Source organism: Mus musculus, chromosome 8 (assembly GCF_000001635.26).
Source record: "Mus musculus strain C57BL/6J chromosome 8, GRCm38.p6 C57BL/6J".
NCBI classification, from domain to species: Eukaryota; Metazoa; Chordata; class Mammalia; order Rodentia; family Muridae; genus Mus; species Mus musculus.
In genome coordinates, this window is record NC_000074.6 from 13,330,536 (window position 1) to 13,350,258 (window position 19,723).

Genomic DNA, 19,723 nt, shown 5'->3' on the forward strand with positions numbered 1-19,723 from the left:
GGTCAGGAGTTGAGAGAGCTGATTCACCTACCTGACATAACAATTATAAATATACACATACCAAACACCCACAGCTCCCAAGTAGAACAAATGAAGGGGTCAGCTCAGGAACTTTGCAAAGGTCATGGAACGCTTGCCCCTCTGGAAGGGAGAGGCTAATTAACATTCCCCAGACCATGGAAGGGAGGGGTGGGGGGTACCCGACCTGTGAGTGGGGACACATTTCTCAGGAATGTTGGGCTGGTTATTGGTTGGCCATTCCTTCAGTCTCTGCTTCATCTTTGTCCCTGCATTTCTTTTAGACAGGACAAGTTTTGTGGGTGGGTTGGTGTCCTTATCCCTCCACTGGGAGTTCCTGTCTGGCTACGTGGCTTCTTCAGGTTCCACGTCCAGCTGTAAGTCATCTCAACTCAGGTCACCCGCATTGCAGTCTGGTTGTCTTCAATACTGAGGAAAGCAATGACAACTTGGACATTATTCTAAAGCTCTGGCCACCTATAGACAAGGGAAGTCCTTGCCACCTCATTCCCTATAGACCAGTCAGTTTAAAAAGTCACACTGTTCTGCCAATCACATTGTGCCTAATGGCTGCTGCCCTGAGAACTGTATAAAAAGCTCACTGAACAGGCTTCTCGGGGTCACCACTTCACCATCTGTGCAGGACAACCCCAACACATTAGAACAATAAAGTCCTCTTGGTTTTTGCATTGATTCCCAGGTCCACGTGGTTCACTGAGGAGGTCTCCAGTAAGCTAAGGCTCACCAGATTCTTACACAAACGGAAAGGAGAGGCGCAGAGCTTTAGAATAATGTCCAAGTCGTCATTGCTTACCTCAGTATTGAAGACAACCAGACTGCAATGCGGGTGACCTGAGTTGAGATGCCTTACAGCTGGATGTGGAGCCTGAAGAAGCCACCTCCTGTAGCCAGGGAGGACCCCAGTGGAGGGATAAGGACACCAACCCACCCACAAAACTTGTCCTGTCTAAAAGAAATGCAGGGACAAAGATGAAGCAGAGACTGAAGGAATGGCCAGCTAATAACCGGCCCAACTTGAGACCCATCCCATGGGCAAACACTGGTCCCTGACACCATTAATGACACTGTGTTATGCTTGCAGACAGGAGCTTAGCATAACTGTCCTTTGAGAGGATCCACCTAGCAGCTGACTGAAACAGATGCAGAGACCCACAGCCAACACTGGCCAGTGGTCAGGGACTCTATTAAGAGTTGGGGGAAGGATTGAGGACACTAAAGGGGAAAGGAACCCCACAGGAGGACCAACAGAGTCAACTAACCTGGACCTCTAGAAGCTCTTAGAGACTGAGCCACCAACCAAAGAACCCACAGGGGCTGGAACAAGCTCCCCCCCCCCCACATATATAGATGTGAAGCTCAGCCTCCATGTAGGTCCCCCAACAACTGAAGCAGAGGCTCTCTCTGCAGCTGTAGCCTGACGGTGGTATCCATTCCCCAACAGGGCTGTCTTGTCTGGCTTCAGAGAGAGAGGATGTGCCCACTCTGGCAGAGACTTGATGTGCCAGGTGGGGGATACCCCAAAGGGGTCCCCACCCTCTCAGAGGAGGAGGGGATGGGGAGTCAGGGAATGGGTCTCTGTGAGGAGGGTACTGGAAGGGGGGCAGCATTTGGGATATAAATAAACAAATTAATTAAAAAAGAAAACTCGACTGGTAAATGAGCACTGGATCCAAGCAGCTGCGTGCTACAAGGGGCTGTAAGAACAGCAGGGTAGGGTCCCTGTGAACACTCCCTGTACTTTGTGACGTAAATAGTGCTGTTTAGCCAGTGAGTTCCAGATTGCTGCCAGTCTCTTCCCAACCCCAGCACAGGTTACAGATGTGTGCTGCCAGATGGATGTGGGGGACGCTGGCTGTTGTGCCTTTACCACAAGCACCCTGTTAATCCACTGTTTGTCTCCTCAGCATCCATGATGTACATTTTGACTGTCAATGTGACTGGCTCAGGAAATGCCTAGGGTATCAATGAAGCACACCTCGGCGGATGTCTCAGGGCATTTCCAGAGACCAGAGGACTCTGGCCTCAGTGCATTAATTCCTCAATTTGGAGTCATGTGTGATGGCATTACTGAGAGAAGATGAAAAGTAGGCCATTCCAGCCTTCTGGGTGTGAAGCAGGTTTTACATTCCTTCCCTGGAAGGAATGACCTTTTGTGTTTAACATACCAGGATCCCCTAGTGTAGTCTGTGAGCACAAAGACCAGGGCCAGGTTCTAGGAAGCAGGTCACTGCAGCCATGCCCTTAGGGTTAATCTCAACTTGACTCCTTCCTGGATCCCTGTTGTTTAAAATGTTTTGGAAAAACAAAACAAAAAACAAAATAAAACAAAATCTACTTATCCCACATAGAGAGCCAAGCACGTTGCAAACTAAGGTTATCAGTGCAGTCCAACTTGGAGAACCTGTGAGTTTGCCTTATGAGTAACTTAGGAATCGGGGTCACTCACAGCAGCAGCAATGACCCTGTAGGGGCCGTGGAGGTCTTTGTGCTCACGGATGTGCACGAGGGGATCCTGGAATGTTACACACAGAGGGTTCTTCCTTCCAGGGAAGGAATGTAAGACCTGCTTCACACCCAGAAGGCTGGAATGGAATTGCTTTCTAGCTCGGTGATGTTTGCACAATCTGCATGGCCAAAGACTCTCCGGCACCAGGCGTTCCTCCAGACCCTTCTTCTAAACTGGTTGTTCTCAGTCAATCCACGAGACCCATCTTTAGAGAAAGTGTCACATATAGTCAACCTATAGAATCCATCTTTATGGAAGATGTCTGTACTGGCTATTTTTGTGTCAACTTGACACAGCTGGAGTTATCACAGAGAAAGGAGCTTCAGTTGGGGAAATGCCTCCATGAGATCCAGCTGTAAGGCATTTTCTCAATTAGTGATCAAGGGGGAAAGGCCCCTTTGGGTGGGACCATCTCTGGGTTGGTAGTCTTGGGTTCTATAAGAGAGCAGGCTGAGCAAGCCAGGGGAAGCAAGCCAGTAAGTCACATCCCTCCATGGCCTCTGCATCAGCTCCTGCTCCCCGACCTGCTTGGGTTCCAGTCCTGACTTCCTTGGTGATGAGCAGCAGTATGGAAGTGTAAGCTGAATAAACCCTTTCCTCCCCAACTACTTCTTGGTCATGATGTTTGTGCAGGAATAGAAACCCTGACTAAGACAGTGTCACATATAGTCAATCTATAGAACCCATCTTTATGGAAGGAGTCACATATAGTAAACCTATAGAACCCATCTTTACGGAATGTGTAACATGTACCCTACAGGGTTTCCTTGTAGTTGAGTCTAATCTGTGTTTAGCTTGCTTTGTTCTTCAAAGAGATTTAGGTATGTTCTGTTGTACATGTGAGGTTGAGTTAATCTCCACAAGCAATGTTTTCACCAAATTGTTCTTCGTTCAAATACCCCTAAAATAAACAACCCAGAGTCAGATTCCACAACCAAGGCACACTAAGCTCAACAGCCTTCTTGTCTCCTGCTGCTCACCTCTCTGTTGCCTGTGAAGATCTCGGTGCTGACCTCAGTCATGACCCCCTCATCATGACCCAAAGACTGCGACATCACAAAAGCCCGCCCCAGTCTCCGCTCCTGGAAACTGGGAATCTAGAGCTCATTATACAACTTGCAGGAAGCTCAATGTGTTGAACTGTGTATTTCCCAGGTGGCTCTGTTGATCATGGTCTTTTCTCTTCAGCTGAGCTGATAGGAGGCCATCTCTCAGCAGTCCTTACCGATTCTCTGAGCTCAGGGAGGGAGGATCCTAGTGCATCTGCTTTCAGGGACTTCCTGAAGCCCTAGAGTTGCTTAATTCCTGTTTTTAAGTATTGTGCTCCACAATATCAACCAACCAGTCCCCCAAGAGCTCCCAGGGACTAAGCCATCAACAAAGGAGTACACATGGCTCCAGCTGCATACGTTGTAGAGGATGGCCTTGTCAGGCATCAATGGAAGGAGAGTTCCTTGGCCATATGAAGGCTCAATAGATGCCCCAATGTAGGGGAACTGAGGGTGGGGAGGTGGGAGTGGGTGGGTGGGTGGAGGAACACCCTCATAGAAGCAGAGGGAGGGAGGATGGGATAGGGAGTTTCTGGGGTTGGGGGAACTGGGAAAGGGGCTAACATTTGAAATGTGAATAAAGAAAATATAAAAAATATTTTCCAATAAAAAAAAACCACATTTAAAAAATTATTGTGTTCCATTCCTGTTTGTTTGTGTCATGTAGATGGGTGTTTTGCCTGCATGTCTATCTGTGCAGCATGTGTATGTAGTGCCTGTGGCGTCCAGAAGAGGGCATCAGATCCCCTGGAACTGGAGATACTGACAGTTGGGAGCAGCCATGTGGATCCTGGGAATCAAACCAGGGTCCTATGGAAGAGCAACCAGTGCTCTTAACCACTGAGCCATCTCTCTAATTCCAAGATGATGATGTTGGTGGTGATTTCTTCTTCTCTTCTTCCTTTTCTTCAAATAATGTGTATAAGTGTTTTGCCTGCATGTATGTATGTACACCATATGTATGCTTTTATGCTTGGTGCCTAGAGGCCAGAAGAGGGTGCGAGAGCTCTTGGACCTAGAATTACAGATGGTATTTTTTTTAAAGATTTATCTATTTATGTATATGAGTACACTGTAGCTGTACAGATGGTTGTGAGCTTTCATGTGGTTGTTGGGAACTGAATTTTAGGACTTCTGTCTAACTCTGTCAACTCTGGCCCGGCTCACTCAGTCCCTGCTTGCTCCTGCCCAGAGACTTATTATTATACATAAGTACACTGTTGCTGTCTTCAGACACACCAGAAGAGGGCGTCAGATCTCATTACGGGTGGTTGTGAGCCACTATGTGGTTGCTGGGATTTGAACTCAGGACCTTCAGAAGTGCAGTCAGTGCTCTTATCCGCTGAGCCATCTCTCCAGCCTCTACTTTCTGAATCTCAGGGCATCTCCCTTCAGAACAGGAGGGTCTTTCCTGCAGGATGGAAATGTTATACAAAGATCCCGTGCCTCTCTCTGCTTCCCAGGCGTGAAGATAGCTCCCCTCTGCTACATTCTTCTTCCACCGTGGTTTGCCGTACACATGCGTGGGGCCAAAATGACCACAAATAGAAACATCTGAAACTATGAGCCAGAATAGATCTTTCCTCACGTAAGCTGATTCTGTCACAGCGGAGATAACAGGAACCGATGTGCCTGTCGGAGTCCGTTTAATTGTAGTGCTTCCTGGTCACTCATACTCCAAGAAACAGGTCTGTCTATCATTAATTATAAGCAAAACCCAGGAAACCAATCCATCTTAAGACAGTGCCCCCAAGCAACCCATTTCACCTGTTCTGTGGCTCCACTGCTCAGCCATCGCACCTGACCTTCACTCTCACCACCTTCACTCTGACTCCAGTCGGTTTGGCTTCCAGAATGCTTTGAGGACCTTCCGCATCCTCCAGCGAAATCGAGTCAACTGCTCTCAGGAACGACTGCATGTTGAAGGCTGTTGGCATGTAAAGTCATCCCTTGTAGGGGAGGAGAATTAGAAAACAGGAAGACTCCTGGCCATCCGATGCATGAGTTCGATTCTGACGTGCAAAACCAAGGTTAATTAGATGCTTGGCGGCTTAAGAAGGCGGGGCTTAGCCAAATTGGTGGGAGTAGGTGTGGTCAGCATAAAGGCAGTTAATTGTAAAGCCATGCAATATAGGGATGTCCAGTAATAATATGTTGCATATTACTGAGTGAGGGCTTTGGTCTGTGCTCCTCAAAGGTCTTCATAGATGTTAATTAGCCCTGCACTGGTACAGCTCTGACCTCTATATTTCTAGTCGGTTGGCTTTATCCAGATACACAAAATTGGGCAAGGAGAAGATTCTCCAGGGCTAGCAATCCCCGGCCTTACACGCTCAAAGTTTATGGGATGGACTGGCAGATCCAATTGCTTACAACTCTATTCCCTGAGAGCAGAGGGCCTACTGCTCCAGGCTCTAGAAGCCAGAGACTTACAGCTCGAGACACTCAAGTTGGAGGCTTAGACTCTTCTGGACCAACAGCAGCCACAACACTTGGCAGCTACTGTAATCCCAGCCGGTGCTGTGGCTCTGTGTGGGTACGGGGTGCTGGGAACTTACGTGACTGTAGCTTTAGCTTTCAATCCTAGAGTAAGACCTTGACCCGACAAGACTTGCCACCTCCCTGGAACTCTTCCAGTGACTGGTACCCATGTACTCTTCTGTGCCTCTTCATAGCCTTCTTCAGTCCTGGTGCGTGCTTTATCTTCTCTGAATGGCTTCCTATTTCTTCTGCCTGTCGTCCCATCGCCTCTGTGTGCTGCTGTGCGTGCCCTGTTCACTCTTCAGAGTCCCCCTTGCCGCTGCCACCACTCCGCTGACGTTCTGTCCTTTATTTCTTCATGCTACCAGTCTAGCTTGTAGAAATAATAATAAAAAAATTGTGTAACATCACTTGAGAGAAGTTTCTATTGGACAAAAGATTCTCCCAACTCACTGAAAAGGTGAGTCAAATAGCTTGTTTATATAGTCAGAAATGGGGTGTGGGAAGGATGTTTGCACCAGTCACAGTCTTTCTGCTTGGCCAGTAGAGATGCTTCCCTCCCCCTCCCCCTGAACCCCTCATCCCCCAACCCCAAATTCTGGGTGAAAACTGCTACTAGAGCTTACCAGAGCTTGTGATGGCAAAGAGTCTAGTGCAAGCTATTGACACACTCATGCCTTGGGTATTTCTGGTGCAAGCTATTGACACACTCATGCCTTGGGTATTTCTGGTGCAAGCTATTGACACACTCATGCCTTGGGTATTTCTGGTGCAAGCTATTGACACACTCATGCCTGGGTATCGCCTCTTCTGCTTCAGCAATAAGCAGCTGTGGTTGCAGGGCTGCTTCCTCAAAGCCGCTGAGCAGTGTTCAAACAGGACAGCTGCTGGCGGACAGTTCGGCCAGATGCTAAAGAAGGGCTGTTGGGCTGAGTCATGGGACTGAGGCAGCCAGGTAACGGAGAAAGATCTGTCAGTTTGGGAGTCAAATTGACCTTTCCTCCAGAATAAAATCCGGTCACTCACATTAACAGTTTTCTGATAGTACTTAACTTTGCCCTGCTCTTCAGTCCCATATTCTTGGGAAACGTTGTGTCATTTTATCTGAACCATTTGGACTGATTTGTGAGCCCCAGCCTATTCTCCTCCCAGGCTCTCCAGCTTTAGTCTTAAAGAAGTGGCCTCTAAGATGGACTGAGTCTTCAAGGCTCAGGGTCTACCAGACCCCTCTTGGGATGAAGCAGAAGGTTTCTGAAGTGAAAGGCGCAAATGCATACACACCTGATTAACAGGCTGTTTCCTGCCCTGAATCACTGACAGCCCAGGCTCAGGGCATGTGGCTGTGGAGGTCAGTAGTTGAGCAGAGGTGGGGGATCTTGTCTCTGTATTGTTCAGTATGCATCCGAACAGTCTTTACTTTGTTCTGTGTAAATGAACAAGATTCTTCTCCCTGTGTGCACATGCAGGTACTTTAAAGCACTCTCAGAACTGACCTCTTTTTTCTCATGTGTACACACACGCCTGCTTTTTTTCAGTGCGCAGACATTAACATAGGTTTCCATATGTTTGCACAGAGGGTTCTCTTCTGTATATATGTTCAGGCGTGCACACACGACTGATACTCCATGTACACACACGTGTATACAGTCAGACTCTGCATATCCACAGGTGTGCACACACATGATCCTTTCCCTACGTGTGCATGCAGGTATGGCACACACCACATTCTTTTCACCGTTGGCGCGCGTGGTACACGCGCACACACAGAGCCAAACACGTGGCCCTCTACTCCCTGCGCATGCACACAGATATGCATACAGTTGGCCCTTGGTGTACACACACACACACATACACACACACACACACACACACACACACACACACACACACACACACAGAGGCGCGCACACACGTGGCCTCTCTCCGAGCGCACATGGAGACGCGCGCAGCGCTGTTCGGCGTCGGCGGTCTCCAGCCGGGTCCCGCCGCACGCGCACGCGCGCGCAGGCCCCGCCCCTCTCCCAGGGCGGGTAGCACCGGCGAGAGGCGCGGGAGATGAGCGGCGGGAGGAGGAGGAGGAGGAGGAGGGCGCCGAAGGCGCGAAAAGGCGCGCAGGCGCGCTGCGCGCAGCGGGCCCGCCGCCGCCCACGTCACCGCGCCGCGCGCACGTCACGCCGGCCCGACGCTCGGCCCAGGGTGAGCCCGCGTCCCGGCGCCGCTGGCTCAGGGCAGGGACCGCCAGGGCCGGACCTCCGGGCCGGCGCCTCCGCGCCCCCGTCGTCCGCCCCGCGCGCCCCGCCGGCCAGCCAGGTGTGGCGGGGGCACCGGCCGGTCGCGGCGGGAGGGCGCAGGCTGGGCGCGCGGCCCCGTTCCCGCCCCAGCCCGGTTCCCGCGTCCGGTCGCATCCCGCCCGCCGCCCAGCCTCAGCTGGAGTCGGCCTCGACGCGGCGTGGCGTGGGCGGCGGGCAGGGGTCCTGGCCACCCTCCGGCTCTGTCCGCGCCAGGGCGCGGGGCTGGTGGCTGGGCCTAGTGACAGGTGGGGCGAGCGGGCGGGCGGCCGGGAGCCCACCTGTCAGAGTGGTCGGCGGCCCCTCGGGGTCTTGGGCAGCCCGGGGTGGGGGGTGCCCGCCGCGGCCCGGGCGGAGCCACGCAGTGTCGTGTGCCCAAGTGGGGGGCCTTGTGCCTCGGCGGGGCCTGTGGTCAGGCGGGGCCCGCGTGCCCAGGTGGGGTGAGCCTGACGGCTGCGCGTCGCTCAGCCAAGGGTCCGGGGTCTGGCCCCGCTGCCGGTGGGAGCTGCTGGTGCCCGCAGGGAGCATTTCCATTTAGAGAGGTGACTTAAAATCCCCGTGTGGGACCTGCTTGGCTAGCTCTCCTGTCGGGATTGTGCAAGAAAGGCCCCTGCTGCCTGGAGGCCTGCCTCTGCCTCGTGCTGGTGGGGAGATGTTTCCTTTGAAATGCGATGTGCGTTAAATTTCTTCTCATTCTCATTCATTATTCATCCCCTCCCTTTTTTTCTTTTCTTTCTTTCTTTCTTTTTTTTTTTTTTTTAACCAGATAAGTACGGTTTCTTCTGTGGAGGGTACGCAGTTAAAGCCTTGATTTCCTGGATCTGGTAACATGGCAAAAGATGTAAGTATGGTCGCTGCATGCTGCAGACATGTTGGCACAGCTCGTTGCAGTTTTCTCCCTTTATTTGAGAGTGGCCATACGTGTGTGGCAGTGGGTTGGCCAAGACATTTTACAGGCAGGAGCTGGGATGGAGATGAGGGATGATGGCGAGAGTCGTTAGGTGGGTGTCTCCCCTCTGCACAAATGGTCTTTGTCATCCGAAGCGTGACACGTTTTTTTTTTCTTTTTTGTTTTTTTTTTCGTGGTTTGATGATGATGTCTTGATTTTTTTTTCTTTATCTAAACTGCTTAAATAAAATAAAAAAATTAATACATCTCTCAGTTATGAGTGTGTGAGAGGGTGTTGTTTGTTAGTGGGTTTCCACACAGGAGAGCTGTCAACATGGAACTTACACTGTACTAGTTTTATGTAGTACGTAAGACCGTAATCCAGCTTTGATGGATTGAATCCCAACTACTTGTTTGGGCACATTTTTCTCAGAAAGATGACATTTGGTGATTAATGAAACACCGTGGAAATGCTGGTTGGTTTAGCTTCATATTTATCACGAAGCTACCGAGCGTTTTGAAGTTTTTTTGGGAAACAGGTATGGACAATTAGGTTTTAAGGCTGTAAATACAGTCTGTATTGTTGGTCACATACATACATTTTTGCAGTATTGCTTTAACTCCCTCCAACACTGATCGTGTCCGTTCCAGTGTTCCTCAGTGTCCACTGTTCTGTGACTGTTAGATTCATGCCTTTTCTGTGCAGCCCTGGAAATGCAGGCAGACATGCCGCATCAGCTAGAGTTGTGCCCAGGTGTAGCGGAACCGTGGTGCAGGTGCGGAGTCCTGTCCTGACTGGCCCGCATGGAACAGACCCTCTTCTGGTCATCGAGCACCGGACCTGCTCCTGGGGGCCGGGGGGGGGGGGGGGTCATGTCTCACCCTGAGAGACCTTGTGTAGGTCACCTGAAGTCACAACTACATATGGCACTGGCTTGATCTCGTTATATCTGTTGTCTATGTACATCCATGTCCTGACTCCGTCCCCACGAGTGCCCTAATGAGAGACATGCCACCCAGCGCATGCCTACAAAGTAGCTAGATTTGGTGAATGGGTGTAAACGGGGTGCTGGCTCCCGTGCCTTTGTGAGGCCACATGGCATGGTGTAGTTTCACTGAGTCAGCATACTCAAGCCCAGTCATCTTAGTTTGTCATTATACACTCCTGTGTGCAGTGTCCCCTGGGGAGGCAAGTGGTCAGGAGCTCCTGTCCGGCTGCCGGTTTGGGGTTAGCCATTGTGGTGTGGCTAGGCCAGTGCTGTGACTGGGTATCAGAATGCTGCAGCTTAGTCCCCCAACAAGTGCGCACAGACATAGGCAGAGGTGAAGTGGCGCTCCCTGTTTTCTTGCAGACAGTCAAGGGTTGGGTCTTCTCTGTAGCCAACTGTGTTTTTAAGTAGGATGTGATGTTTGGGTTCGGAAAGGGACTTTGTAACTTATGCTGAAGGGAAAGAAAGAGGCACCATTGAAGTGTTCTAAGCACTTGATGCTTAAGTGAAATCTGGTTGTAAAGGGTCCTGTAGACATGTGGCTCTGAAGGCCATGACACTGGTGAGAACAGACAAAAGTCACGCTTGAGGTCACAGAAGAGGGGCAGGAAGGGCAGACAGAAGACAAATAACTTAGGGTTTTTCTGCCCCTGCTGGTGCCCAGGCAGACCAGCAGGTAAGTTGGGCTCACTGTGAACCGGGGCTGTGAAGCCGGGCAGGCAGTTGTCAGTGGACAGGATGGGGATGGCAGGAGCTGGCACGGAGCAGTGGAGTGGGGGTGAGTGCCTGCAGATACTCTGGGGCGCACCTGCAGTGCTTTCCTGTGGTACTGTAGACTGTCCGAGTGTGGGAAGAGCATGTGGCCAGGGTGAGCCATGATCACCCTGCCTTGAAAGCTAGAGGGGCTTGGTTTGGGCGTCTTCTCCCAAGGTCGGTGCTGGCACTCCCTGCCTAGCAAGCCCTGCTGTCTTCCTGAAGATAGTATTCTTGAATCTGTCAATCATCAGAAAAGTTCATCCCCATAGATGTGCCTGGAGGAGTGTTTCCTAGGCGATTATAAATCCCCTCATGTATCGACAATGAGGGTTAACTATCAAGTCCATCCCTCGTCGACCTGACAACAAACCCATCATTTTGAATCTTAACATTCCATCCCTGGTCCTCGGAGGCTCGACTCCTAAGGCAAAACACTTCTAGTCCATTGGTGCGAGCCTCCAGATCTTAAAATTTCTAACATTGTTCAAAAACGGTAAATCTGGGGCTGTGAGACAGCCCAGGTGCTAGACCTCAGTACTTGAGTTTGATCCCTGAGACCCACATGGTAGGAGAGAACTGACTCCCTACATTTTCCTCTGATCTCCATGTGTTCTCTGCACACATGGGTCTGGAGAGAAGGCTCAGTGGTTAAGATGCAGATTGTCCTCTCAGAAGCTGCCATTCCCAGAATCTTCATCAAGCCGCTTGTAACTGCCCTGAGTTCCAGCTCCTGGGGCTTCTGACACCTCTAGCCTCTGTGGGTACCCGCATTCCTATAGATACATAATGTACATGTGTGCATGCAGATACACAGAAATAATAAAAATAAATTAAAAAAAATTTTTTTAAAGGCAGATTTGTTCTTTATCAAGACTCACCAGCAAAGACTGGACCAGTGCAGAACAGAATTCAGTAGGGCAAACACCAAGCCTGGCAACTCCCGTGCCTGTTATCTTGGGCTGTAACAGACTTGAGTAGGTAGCCTTGCCTCTCTGGTACCACTGCTTGGAGCACTCGAGGCCTCCCCTGCCAGCTCCATTTTGTGCTTGCAGCTTTCTTTGGCAAGTGTTCCTTGGTCTGGTCCTGAGATAATTCTGTATCTTAAGGTCTCCATTGCAACTTAGGCCTTACCTTCCCAGCTTCATGCAGGGACCTCTCAGCTTCTTGGCAAAGACTCTAACCTTGCACCCTCTTACATTTTGTGTGCCTGCAAAACCCATCCTGAGGACAGTGCCGAGCTCTGCTGCCAGCTTGAGGTAGATGCCCTACTGTGGCGCTAGTGGCCCTCTTACCTCCTCAGCTGAGCTTGGGAAAAATCCTTCCCTGAGCGGTTGTTTTCTCTTGATGGCATTCTCCGTTCAAGCTCTTTCTTTCAAGTGAGTTTTTAGTTAAAGGGTGTGTGCGTGCACACACACATGTGATTTCATGCGAACAGATAGGACAACTTTATGGAGTTGTCTCTCTCCTTGTGTCTTTGTGTGGATTCTGGGGGCTGAAGTCAGGTTGCTAGACCTGCTTTCACCTGCCCAACCAACCACCTTACCATCTGGGCTTAGTATTTGTGTCAGTTGGACCTTTCTGTAAGTGACTCTTGCCCTAAAAGCATGCTGGTCTTTCTTTTCTTTCTTTTTTTCAGGTTTTTCTAGACATGGTTTCTCTGTTTAGTCCTGGCTGTCCTGGAACTCACTCTGTAGACCAGGGTGACCTTGAACTCAGATCTGCCTGCCTCTGCCTCCCAAGTGCTGGGAGCCCTGAAGGCCTGTGGCGCCCAGCCCTAAAGGTGCTTATCTTGCCTTGATGGGTGTGAAGTTTGAGATTTCCCCTCAGTTGTAGATGCTTTGTCTGTATCTTCCTTGTGTGCAGCTTTGAGCTCATGCTTGCACCTTTATCTGTATGCTTTGTTTTACCATCTAAGAGTGCAGTAAGCAGTAGCGGTGTCACTGCCTGGATGCTGCGCTGTCTTAATCACCAGACAACTTAGCCCGTTCCTTTTAAAATTAGCCTCACTTCCATTTTAAGGGCATGGGCAGAATACGGCCAGATTATTTCCCAGATGGTAACACAAGTGGCCTCTAGCCCAGTTCCCAATAAAACCTTTGTCCCCTCTGGAACTTCAGGAGCCGAGCCTTCAGTCCACGTTTCCATTGACATTCTGGTCTTTTCCGATGCTTGTCAGAACAGCTTAGAAGTTTTGCTTGGAACCTTCCAGGATTCCTTTACGCCACAGGCCTGCAGATCATGGATCACGTTTCCTGCAGCAGTACCCGTGCCTCAGTTTCCCTCATCAGTCATGTTTTCCATCACCATGACAAGAGCGAGCGACCAGCAAAGGTTTATTTTGGCCATCACGATGGTGAAGGTGTGCTGGAGGCGACTGTGGTGTCCACAGCCAGAGCAGAGATGAGTGCGGTGTCAGCCGGCTGCCTTCTCTGTTCCTTTGTATTTAACGTGAGGCTCCAGGCCATGGGACGGATGGTACGGCTCACATTCAGGGTGGGTCCTCCCAGAAAACTCCCCACAGAGTCTGGAGGAAAGTTCACGCGGTGTTCCAAATCCAGTCAGCCTCCTGGCACAGTTCAGACAGCTCTCGTACTGTGGTCTTTGTCTTTTTAGTGGTTATTTGTTTCCTTGACATGTTTTAGAATTGTAGAGAGTTGCTACCGAGTGAATTAGTACAGGAAATAAACTTTACTATAGTGCAGACCAGTGATACCACCACAGTCTTTATCTGTGGCCTGAATGCTGCTTTCGGGACAGCACGTGCACTTGCTTCAGTGCCCTGTGTGCACTGCAGTCTGCTCGGTTTCCAGTGTTCCAGGCTCTTCGTAGCCAGGGCAGTCGGTGTTAGGCTGCATAGGACCAAGTTTCGGCAGCTCATGCTCAGAGTACAGTTTGTTCAGGAGGGCCTGTCGATGTTGCATTCTGGGAAGTGACCGGACTCTCGAGGTGCACAAGTACCTAGCCCTCTCGCTGTGAACATTGCTGGGACTTCTTTGGCTTCTGGGATCAGTCTTCTCAGATGGTTAAAAAGCCATTCTGACTCTAAGGATAAATCCTAGGAGCAGTGATTGCGAGGTGTGTACACCTGTATATGTGTGTGCATGCATGTACACAGGTAGTGTCTTTGAGATGTCAGATTTGTTCTAGACAGATGGTGCCAGATCACCATGTGTGTGCATGCCATTAGGCAGCTGGAAAGCACCCATTTTAACTTTCCCTCCCCAGGAGCAATGCTTTAAAAGTCATGAAACTTGCTTAACCCAGTATGTAAAGTAATAAATTGCATCTTGTACATGGGGAGTTCCAGGTCAGTTAGAGCTACACAGAGGAACTGTGGGCTCAAACAAAGAGTTTAGAAATGAAAATTTACTCACCTTTTTCCTTGATCTCTCATCTTTGCATCTGTTTATAAATGTAAGAGAACATACCTTTAAAACATTTTTTAAAGTGTTACCTGTGCTTGCCCGTCTGCGCACATGCACAAATACCACATCATATATGTGGAGATCAGAGGGCAACTTTTGGGAAGTAGTTCTTTGTTCAACCATGTGGGTCCTAGAAGTCAAACTCTGGCCCCTAGGCTTGGTGGCCAGTGCCTTTACCCATCGAGGCAGCTCTCAGGCCTCACCTTGAATTTTAACACCAGAAAAAGGTGATTTGCAGGAAGGGTTTTGTTTGTTTTTGTTTCCACAGTGCTGGAGGTTGAACCTGGTGCTCTGCCTCTGCTAGGTTCTGTCTGAGCTACATTGCCCACCCGCTTTGTACTTTTGCTTGAGACATAGTCTAAGTAAGCTCTTTTCCTGTCCTAGAGGTCACTCTGTCTGGCCTTGAGCGGCCCTTATGTTTCCCCTCTGAGTACTAGGATCACAGTTTGTTTTTAGCATTTGTCACTCATGACTCCTGGCTATTCTTCTTTATCGTGACCATCATGATTTTCTGAGGCTGGAGCTGGAGAGGTGGCTTTGTGGTTAAGAGCACATGCTGCTCTTGCAGAGGACCCAGGTTTGAGTCTCAGCACACATAGTGGCTCACAACCATCTGTAACTCCAGTTTCAGGGATCTGGCACCCTCTCTGACCTCCAAGGTCACCAGGCATGCATGTGGCACACATGTATACAGCTGGCAGAACACTCATATAAACATTCATACATAAAAATAATTTCTTTAAGATTCTCTGAGGCCCAGGTTTATGCTAGTGGCTGCATAGAACGCAGGGTGGTGGCGTATTAAGCCATTTCAGCTGCTGAGGCCTTGGACATCTTATGTGTATGTGGTGGTGGTGGTAGGGGTTGGATTTGTTTTGTTCTGTTGGTGTTGGGTGCTGAAACCAGTGCTTTGTGTGCACTGAGTGTGAGCAACTGTCTAAGCACCTGGGATTTAAATTAAGATGTCTTAGGCTGCCTCTGTTGCTTTAACCCAACTGTACTATTTATGCAAGAAGACAGAAGGGGAGAAGCTGGGGGGTCAGTCCTTAGCCTCTGCATGTGTCTTGGTGGCTGAGTTTGGGGTCAGCTTTGAAGTCACATTGGTCTCTGGCCTGGTATGCTTTTGAGTCAGCCCATTTATTGAAAATGAGTCTTGCTTTAGAACATCTTCCAGCAGTCTCGCTATTCCTACTTTACTTGTGTGACCTAGAAGACAGACATCTGAAGTTCTGCATGGATAGGAGACCGAGGTCAGTGCTGTTCAGTTTGTTTTGGAGGCTGCTGCTTTCAGAGTGTGGTGCGTGCCTGGTTTAGGAAAGAGGCAGGGACCAAGGCAGCTGTTGAAGCTGGACAAGAAAGTGCAGTTCTGTGTTGTGAGGCAGCCACTTCCTACCCAGTGAGTCTCCACCTGCCCTAGCTGTGGTAATTGTTTTCTACGTCTGAGCCATTCACCGCTATGTTTCATTCTCCCTTCCCAAAGCTGCCCTGTAACACCAGGAAGTGGGACTTAGAAAACCTGGACAGTTAGCTACCTGGCAGCTCTCCCAGGTAGCTGTGCACTTGGGTCTCTTGTAATAAGAGGCATCATTTGAGTGTCTTCTGGCAGGAGGTAGGTGCCTGTAGGAAATACGTTGGATTTGAGGCTGCAGCAGATCCAGTGGCCTATCTGCTTTTCTAGGAAGGCCAAATCTATAGTCATCACCCAGCCTGCACATAATCTTGTGGACAAGGGCTGAGGCTGAGAGAGAGCCCTGAACCTGCTTACAGGCAGCAGCAGAATTGAAGGTCATTCAGGGCTTGTTGGGCCTGTGCAAGGAAGGATGTGTCAGCACTGTTGTTCACTAGGTGAGTACTCACAGGGCTGAAGCGTGTCATGTCCTGTCAGAGAAGCTGACCAGGTCTGCTGGTCTGGCGTAGGGTTTGTGCCTGGAAGGAGAAGATGGCAGAGATATGCTTGTGTGGGTGATGCATGGCTGTTTCAACAACCCCCTACTCTGTTTTGGTGGTACTGGGAGTTGAGTCTAGGGCCTCACCATACTGGTCAAGAGCTCTGACCACTGAACTATAGCCCCAACCCTCTGAGTGTTTTCAAGGGCTCTTCCTTGTAAATTGCTCATAACTCCTTCTGTTGTGGATCCTGGCATCTTTCGATCTACCCTTGTTCAGAATTGATGTGGGTCTCCGCGTTGGTGGCTCTTGATATGCTAGCCCACTCCTCTCCCTTCTACAGACGATAGGACGCTTGCATTTTATTAACATTTGAGTTTATCTCCCAGGCATCAGCTAGTGTCTACCTGAAGGTTTTAGATTCTCCCTAAGGACATGGATTCTTGCTGCCCATTTGGGATGGGAACTGCCCTGGTAGTTTCTTCAGAGCTCTCTCAGCTTGGACCAAGGCTTTCAGATCTGTCCTATGCACTGGACAAGCTCACTTGCTCTCTCTCTCTCTCTCTCTCTCTCTCTCTCTCTCTCTTTTTGTTTTTGTTTTTTTCGAGACAGGGTTTCTCTGTAGTCTTGGCTGTCCTGGAACTCACTCTGTAGACCAGGCTGGCCTCGAACTCAGAGATCCGCCTGCCTCTGCCTCCCAAGTGCTGGGACCAAAGGCATGCGCCACCACGCCCAGCATCACTTGCTCTCTCTAAACCTGTCCCCCATCCTCTGAACATTTCTGCTGCTCTCTAGGAAGTGAGCCTCTGCTTCTGTAGACCCTATGGTAAGCTATGGATGGCTTGGCTTCATCCAGTTATTCAGGATTCAAGTGGTACTGGAGGAATCAGGCCAGTAGTAGACATCTGGGCTCATCCCCAAGGTAGCTAAGGGATACTGTGATCTTTTGTTGTTGTTATTGTTGTTTGTTTTGTTTTGTTTTGTTTTATGTTTTTCTTAAAGATTATAAAACCTTTTTATAAAGATCATGAAATTTTATGTGTATGAATGTTTTGCCTGCACATATATAAGTGCACCATTTACATGCCTGATACCTGTTTGGACCAGAAGAGGGCATTGGATGCCCTTCAACTAGAGTTATAGATGGTTGTGATCTACCGTGTGGGTGCTAGGAACCAAATGTAGGTCCCCTGCAAGAGCAGTAAGTGTTTCTAATCTGATCCATCTCTTCAGCCCTTCCACGGGCTTGGATGCAACAACCCTCGGAGTTGTGTTGAGATGTGCCCATGTGCTGCATGGTCTTACCCCACTGCACTCAGGCTGTTTCTTGCTGTTCTAGTCAGCATTTTGCCCTAGGTCTTTTCATGGCAGCAGATAGAAACAGGCGGCTGATACATTGCATTTAATTTTACTTTTTTGTTTTGTTTTTGAGATAGGGTCTTGTTATGTAGGCCTTGAGCTCAGGATTCACCTTCAGCCTCCCTGATGCCAAGATTACCAGTGTGTACTGTCACCACTGGCTCTAATGATATGTGTGTGTGTGTGTGTGTGTGTGTACACACTTGTGTACATGTGCTACACCTATGTAGAGGCCAGATGTCTGCTTCTATCACTCTTACCTATTTTTCTAGACAGAAAGTCATTAGGCAGCCCTGGAACTTGCTATGTAAACTAGGCTAGCCCTGAACTCAGAGATCAACCTGTCTCTGCCTATTGAGTGCTAGGGTTAAAGGCATGTATGACTGTACCTAGCTTACCACCTTGAGATGGTCTTTCACTTTACCTGGAGTTTACGGACTAGCTAAAGACTTGGCTGGCTATTCAAGGGTCTTCCTGTTTCCGCCTCTCAGTGCTAGGAATTCAGGTATATACTTCCATGCCTGGCTTTGTGTGGGGTCTGGGGATTCAGACTCAAGTCATCAGGCTTGCATGGCAAACATTGTGGAAACTTGTGGAAGCTATTTAGTCACGTTAATGTGTCATTGCTGTTTTCTCTTTTACTGTGGGTGTAATATAATGACGTTTTTCCCAGTGTCTCACACGGGTGTCTGCTTTTTGGATATTTACTTTGGGTGGGTCATGACACAGGTGACCACTCGTGAGCCTTCTCTGGCTCCTCCTGCCGTATCATCTAGCTTCTTGGCAGGTTATCCACATGGTTGGATAGATGTCGGTTTAACACTGGTTTCATTTTATGTTTCCTGGTGACTGCAGGCGAGCACCCATCTTTTGCTGGAGGTCTTCAGGTTGGCCTCTGTCAGGTGCCTTGTCACTGTCCTTTCCGATGAAGGAGCTGGAGTGGTTAGTATCTGAAGTGGATCAGAGCCCTCTTTCTTTCTCCATTTCTTTTTTGACATCATGTTATGAGATCTTTCAGGTTGCCCAGGCTGGCCTTGAACTCTTGGCCTCAAATCATCCTGTCACTTCTGGCATAGCTAGGACTTGAGGTGTGTGCTATCCACTGTACCTGGCTTCTGTGTTTTCTTAGTGGTTCTTTCTGTGGTTCTAGGGATTGAGCTCAGGGCTCTGCACAAGGTGGGCAAGCATTTACATACCTCCTTTAGTGAAAAAAAATGTTTCTTTGACCAATTTTCTGCCATTTTCAAATACTGCTTCTGCCTTCACCCCTTAAGTCACATTGTCTATTTGTTGGGCTCTTGTGGAAGGCACAGCTTCACACTTCCCAGCCGCTGTCAGGGTCCTGATAGCAGAGCCTTTTGTCCCTGGGTCTTGGCTTTTTCATATACTTTTCAGGTGTTTACAAGGTCTAGTCTGGGGATTCCCAACTCAAAACAGCGTCTGTAAGGCCTTGGGGCTTCAGCTTCATTTGAATGTTTGAGTTGGGGATCCCCTCCGCTCCCTCCCTGTTGATGTCAGCATTTGGACTTGATGTTCCTCCTCATCCTCCTTGTCCTTGTTCTGCTCTTGCAGGTTGGCCTCACTTGCTGTTTCCCCCTGGGAGCCTGGGTGATGTTTGTTAGATGAGCTTGGAATTCACCCCACATACAGTGCCTTTGTGCTGTGGCCTGCTGCTCTGCTCTGGCACAAACGGCTGCAGACCTGGGTGCTCAGCAGGCTGGGCCCAGTGGTTACCCAGAAGATGCAGTCTCCCTTCACCCCTTTGGTTTGGAGCTAGGAGGTTGGTTTGCCGAAGGAGGATTTTGGCTGGTGTGAGGTGGCCTGAGCCTCTAGAAGGATTCATTGTCCCGGTGGGGTTCTGTCCCCTGGAGGGAGGATACCTGAGTTTCAAAGGCATTGGATCAGGCAACTTCTCAGAAAGGAGAATAGCACAAACGGACGGACAGGCGGATGCAGTGAACTCAGAACTCTCTTCTGCTAGATATGTCCATGCACAGGCACAGATGACCTCCAGAGGTGACAGTGGCTCCCAGAAGGCTGGCTTCCCAGATAGGG

General features: G+C 49.6%; 1 protein-coding gene across 19 annotated transcripts in view; it reads left to right on the forward strand.

Moving 5' to 3' along the window:
- The first annotated feature begins 8,189 nt into the window (after nucleotides 1–8,189).
- Nucleotides 8,190–19,723, forward strand: part of Tfdp1 (transcription factor Dp 1) — a 39,724-nt gene continuing 28,190 nt past the window's right edge. For 3 of the 19 annotated variants that reach the window (XM_030243404.1, XM_030243410.1, XM_030243409.1), the window contains exons 1-2: nucleotides 8,256–8,385; nucleotides 9,130–9,204. Coding sequence is in view for 7 of the 19 variants with exons in the window: in XM_017312657.2 (XP_017168146.1) it covers nucleotides 9,193–9,204 (12 nt within the window). In the remaining 12 variants the exon portion in view is untranslated. Of the gene's footprint in view, nucleotides 8,386–8,406; nucleotides 8,906–9,129; nucleotides 9,205–19,723 lie in introns of those variants that run through there. The other 16 variants (NM_001358991.1, NM_009361.3, NM_001291766.1 and 13 more) reach the window with 13 other exon arrangements.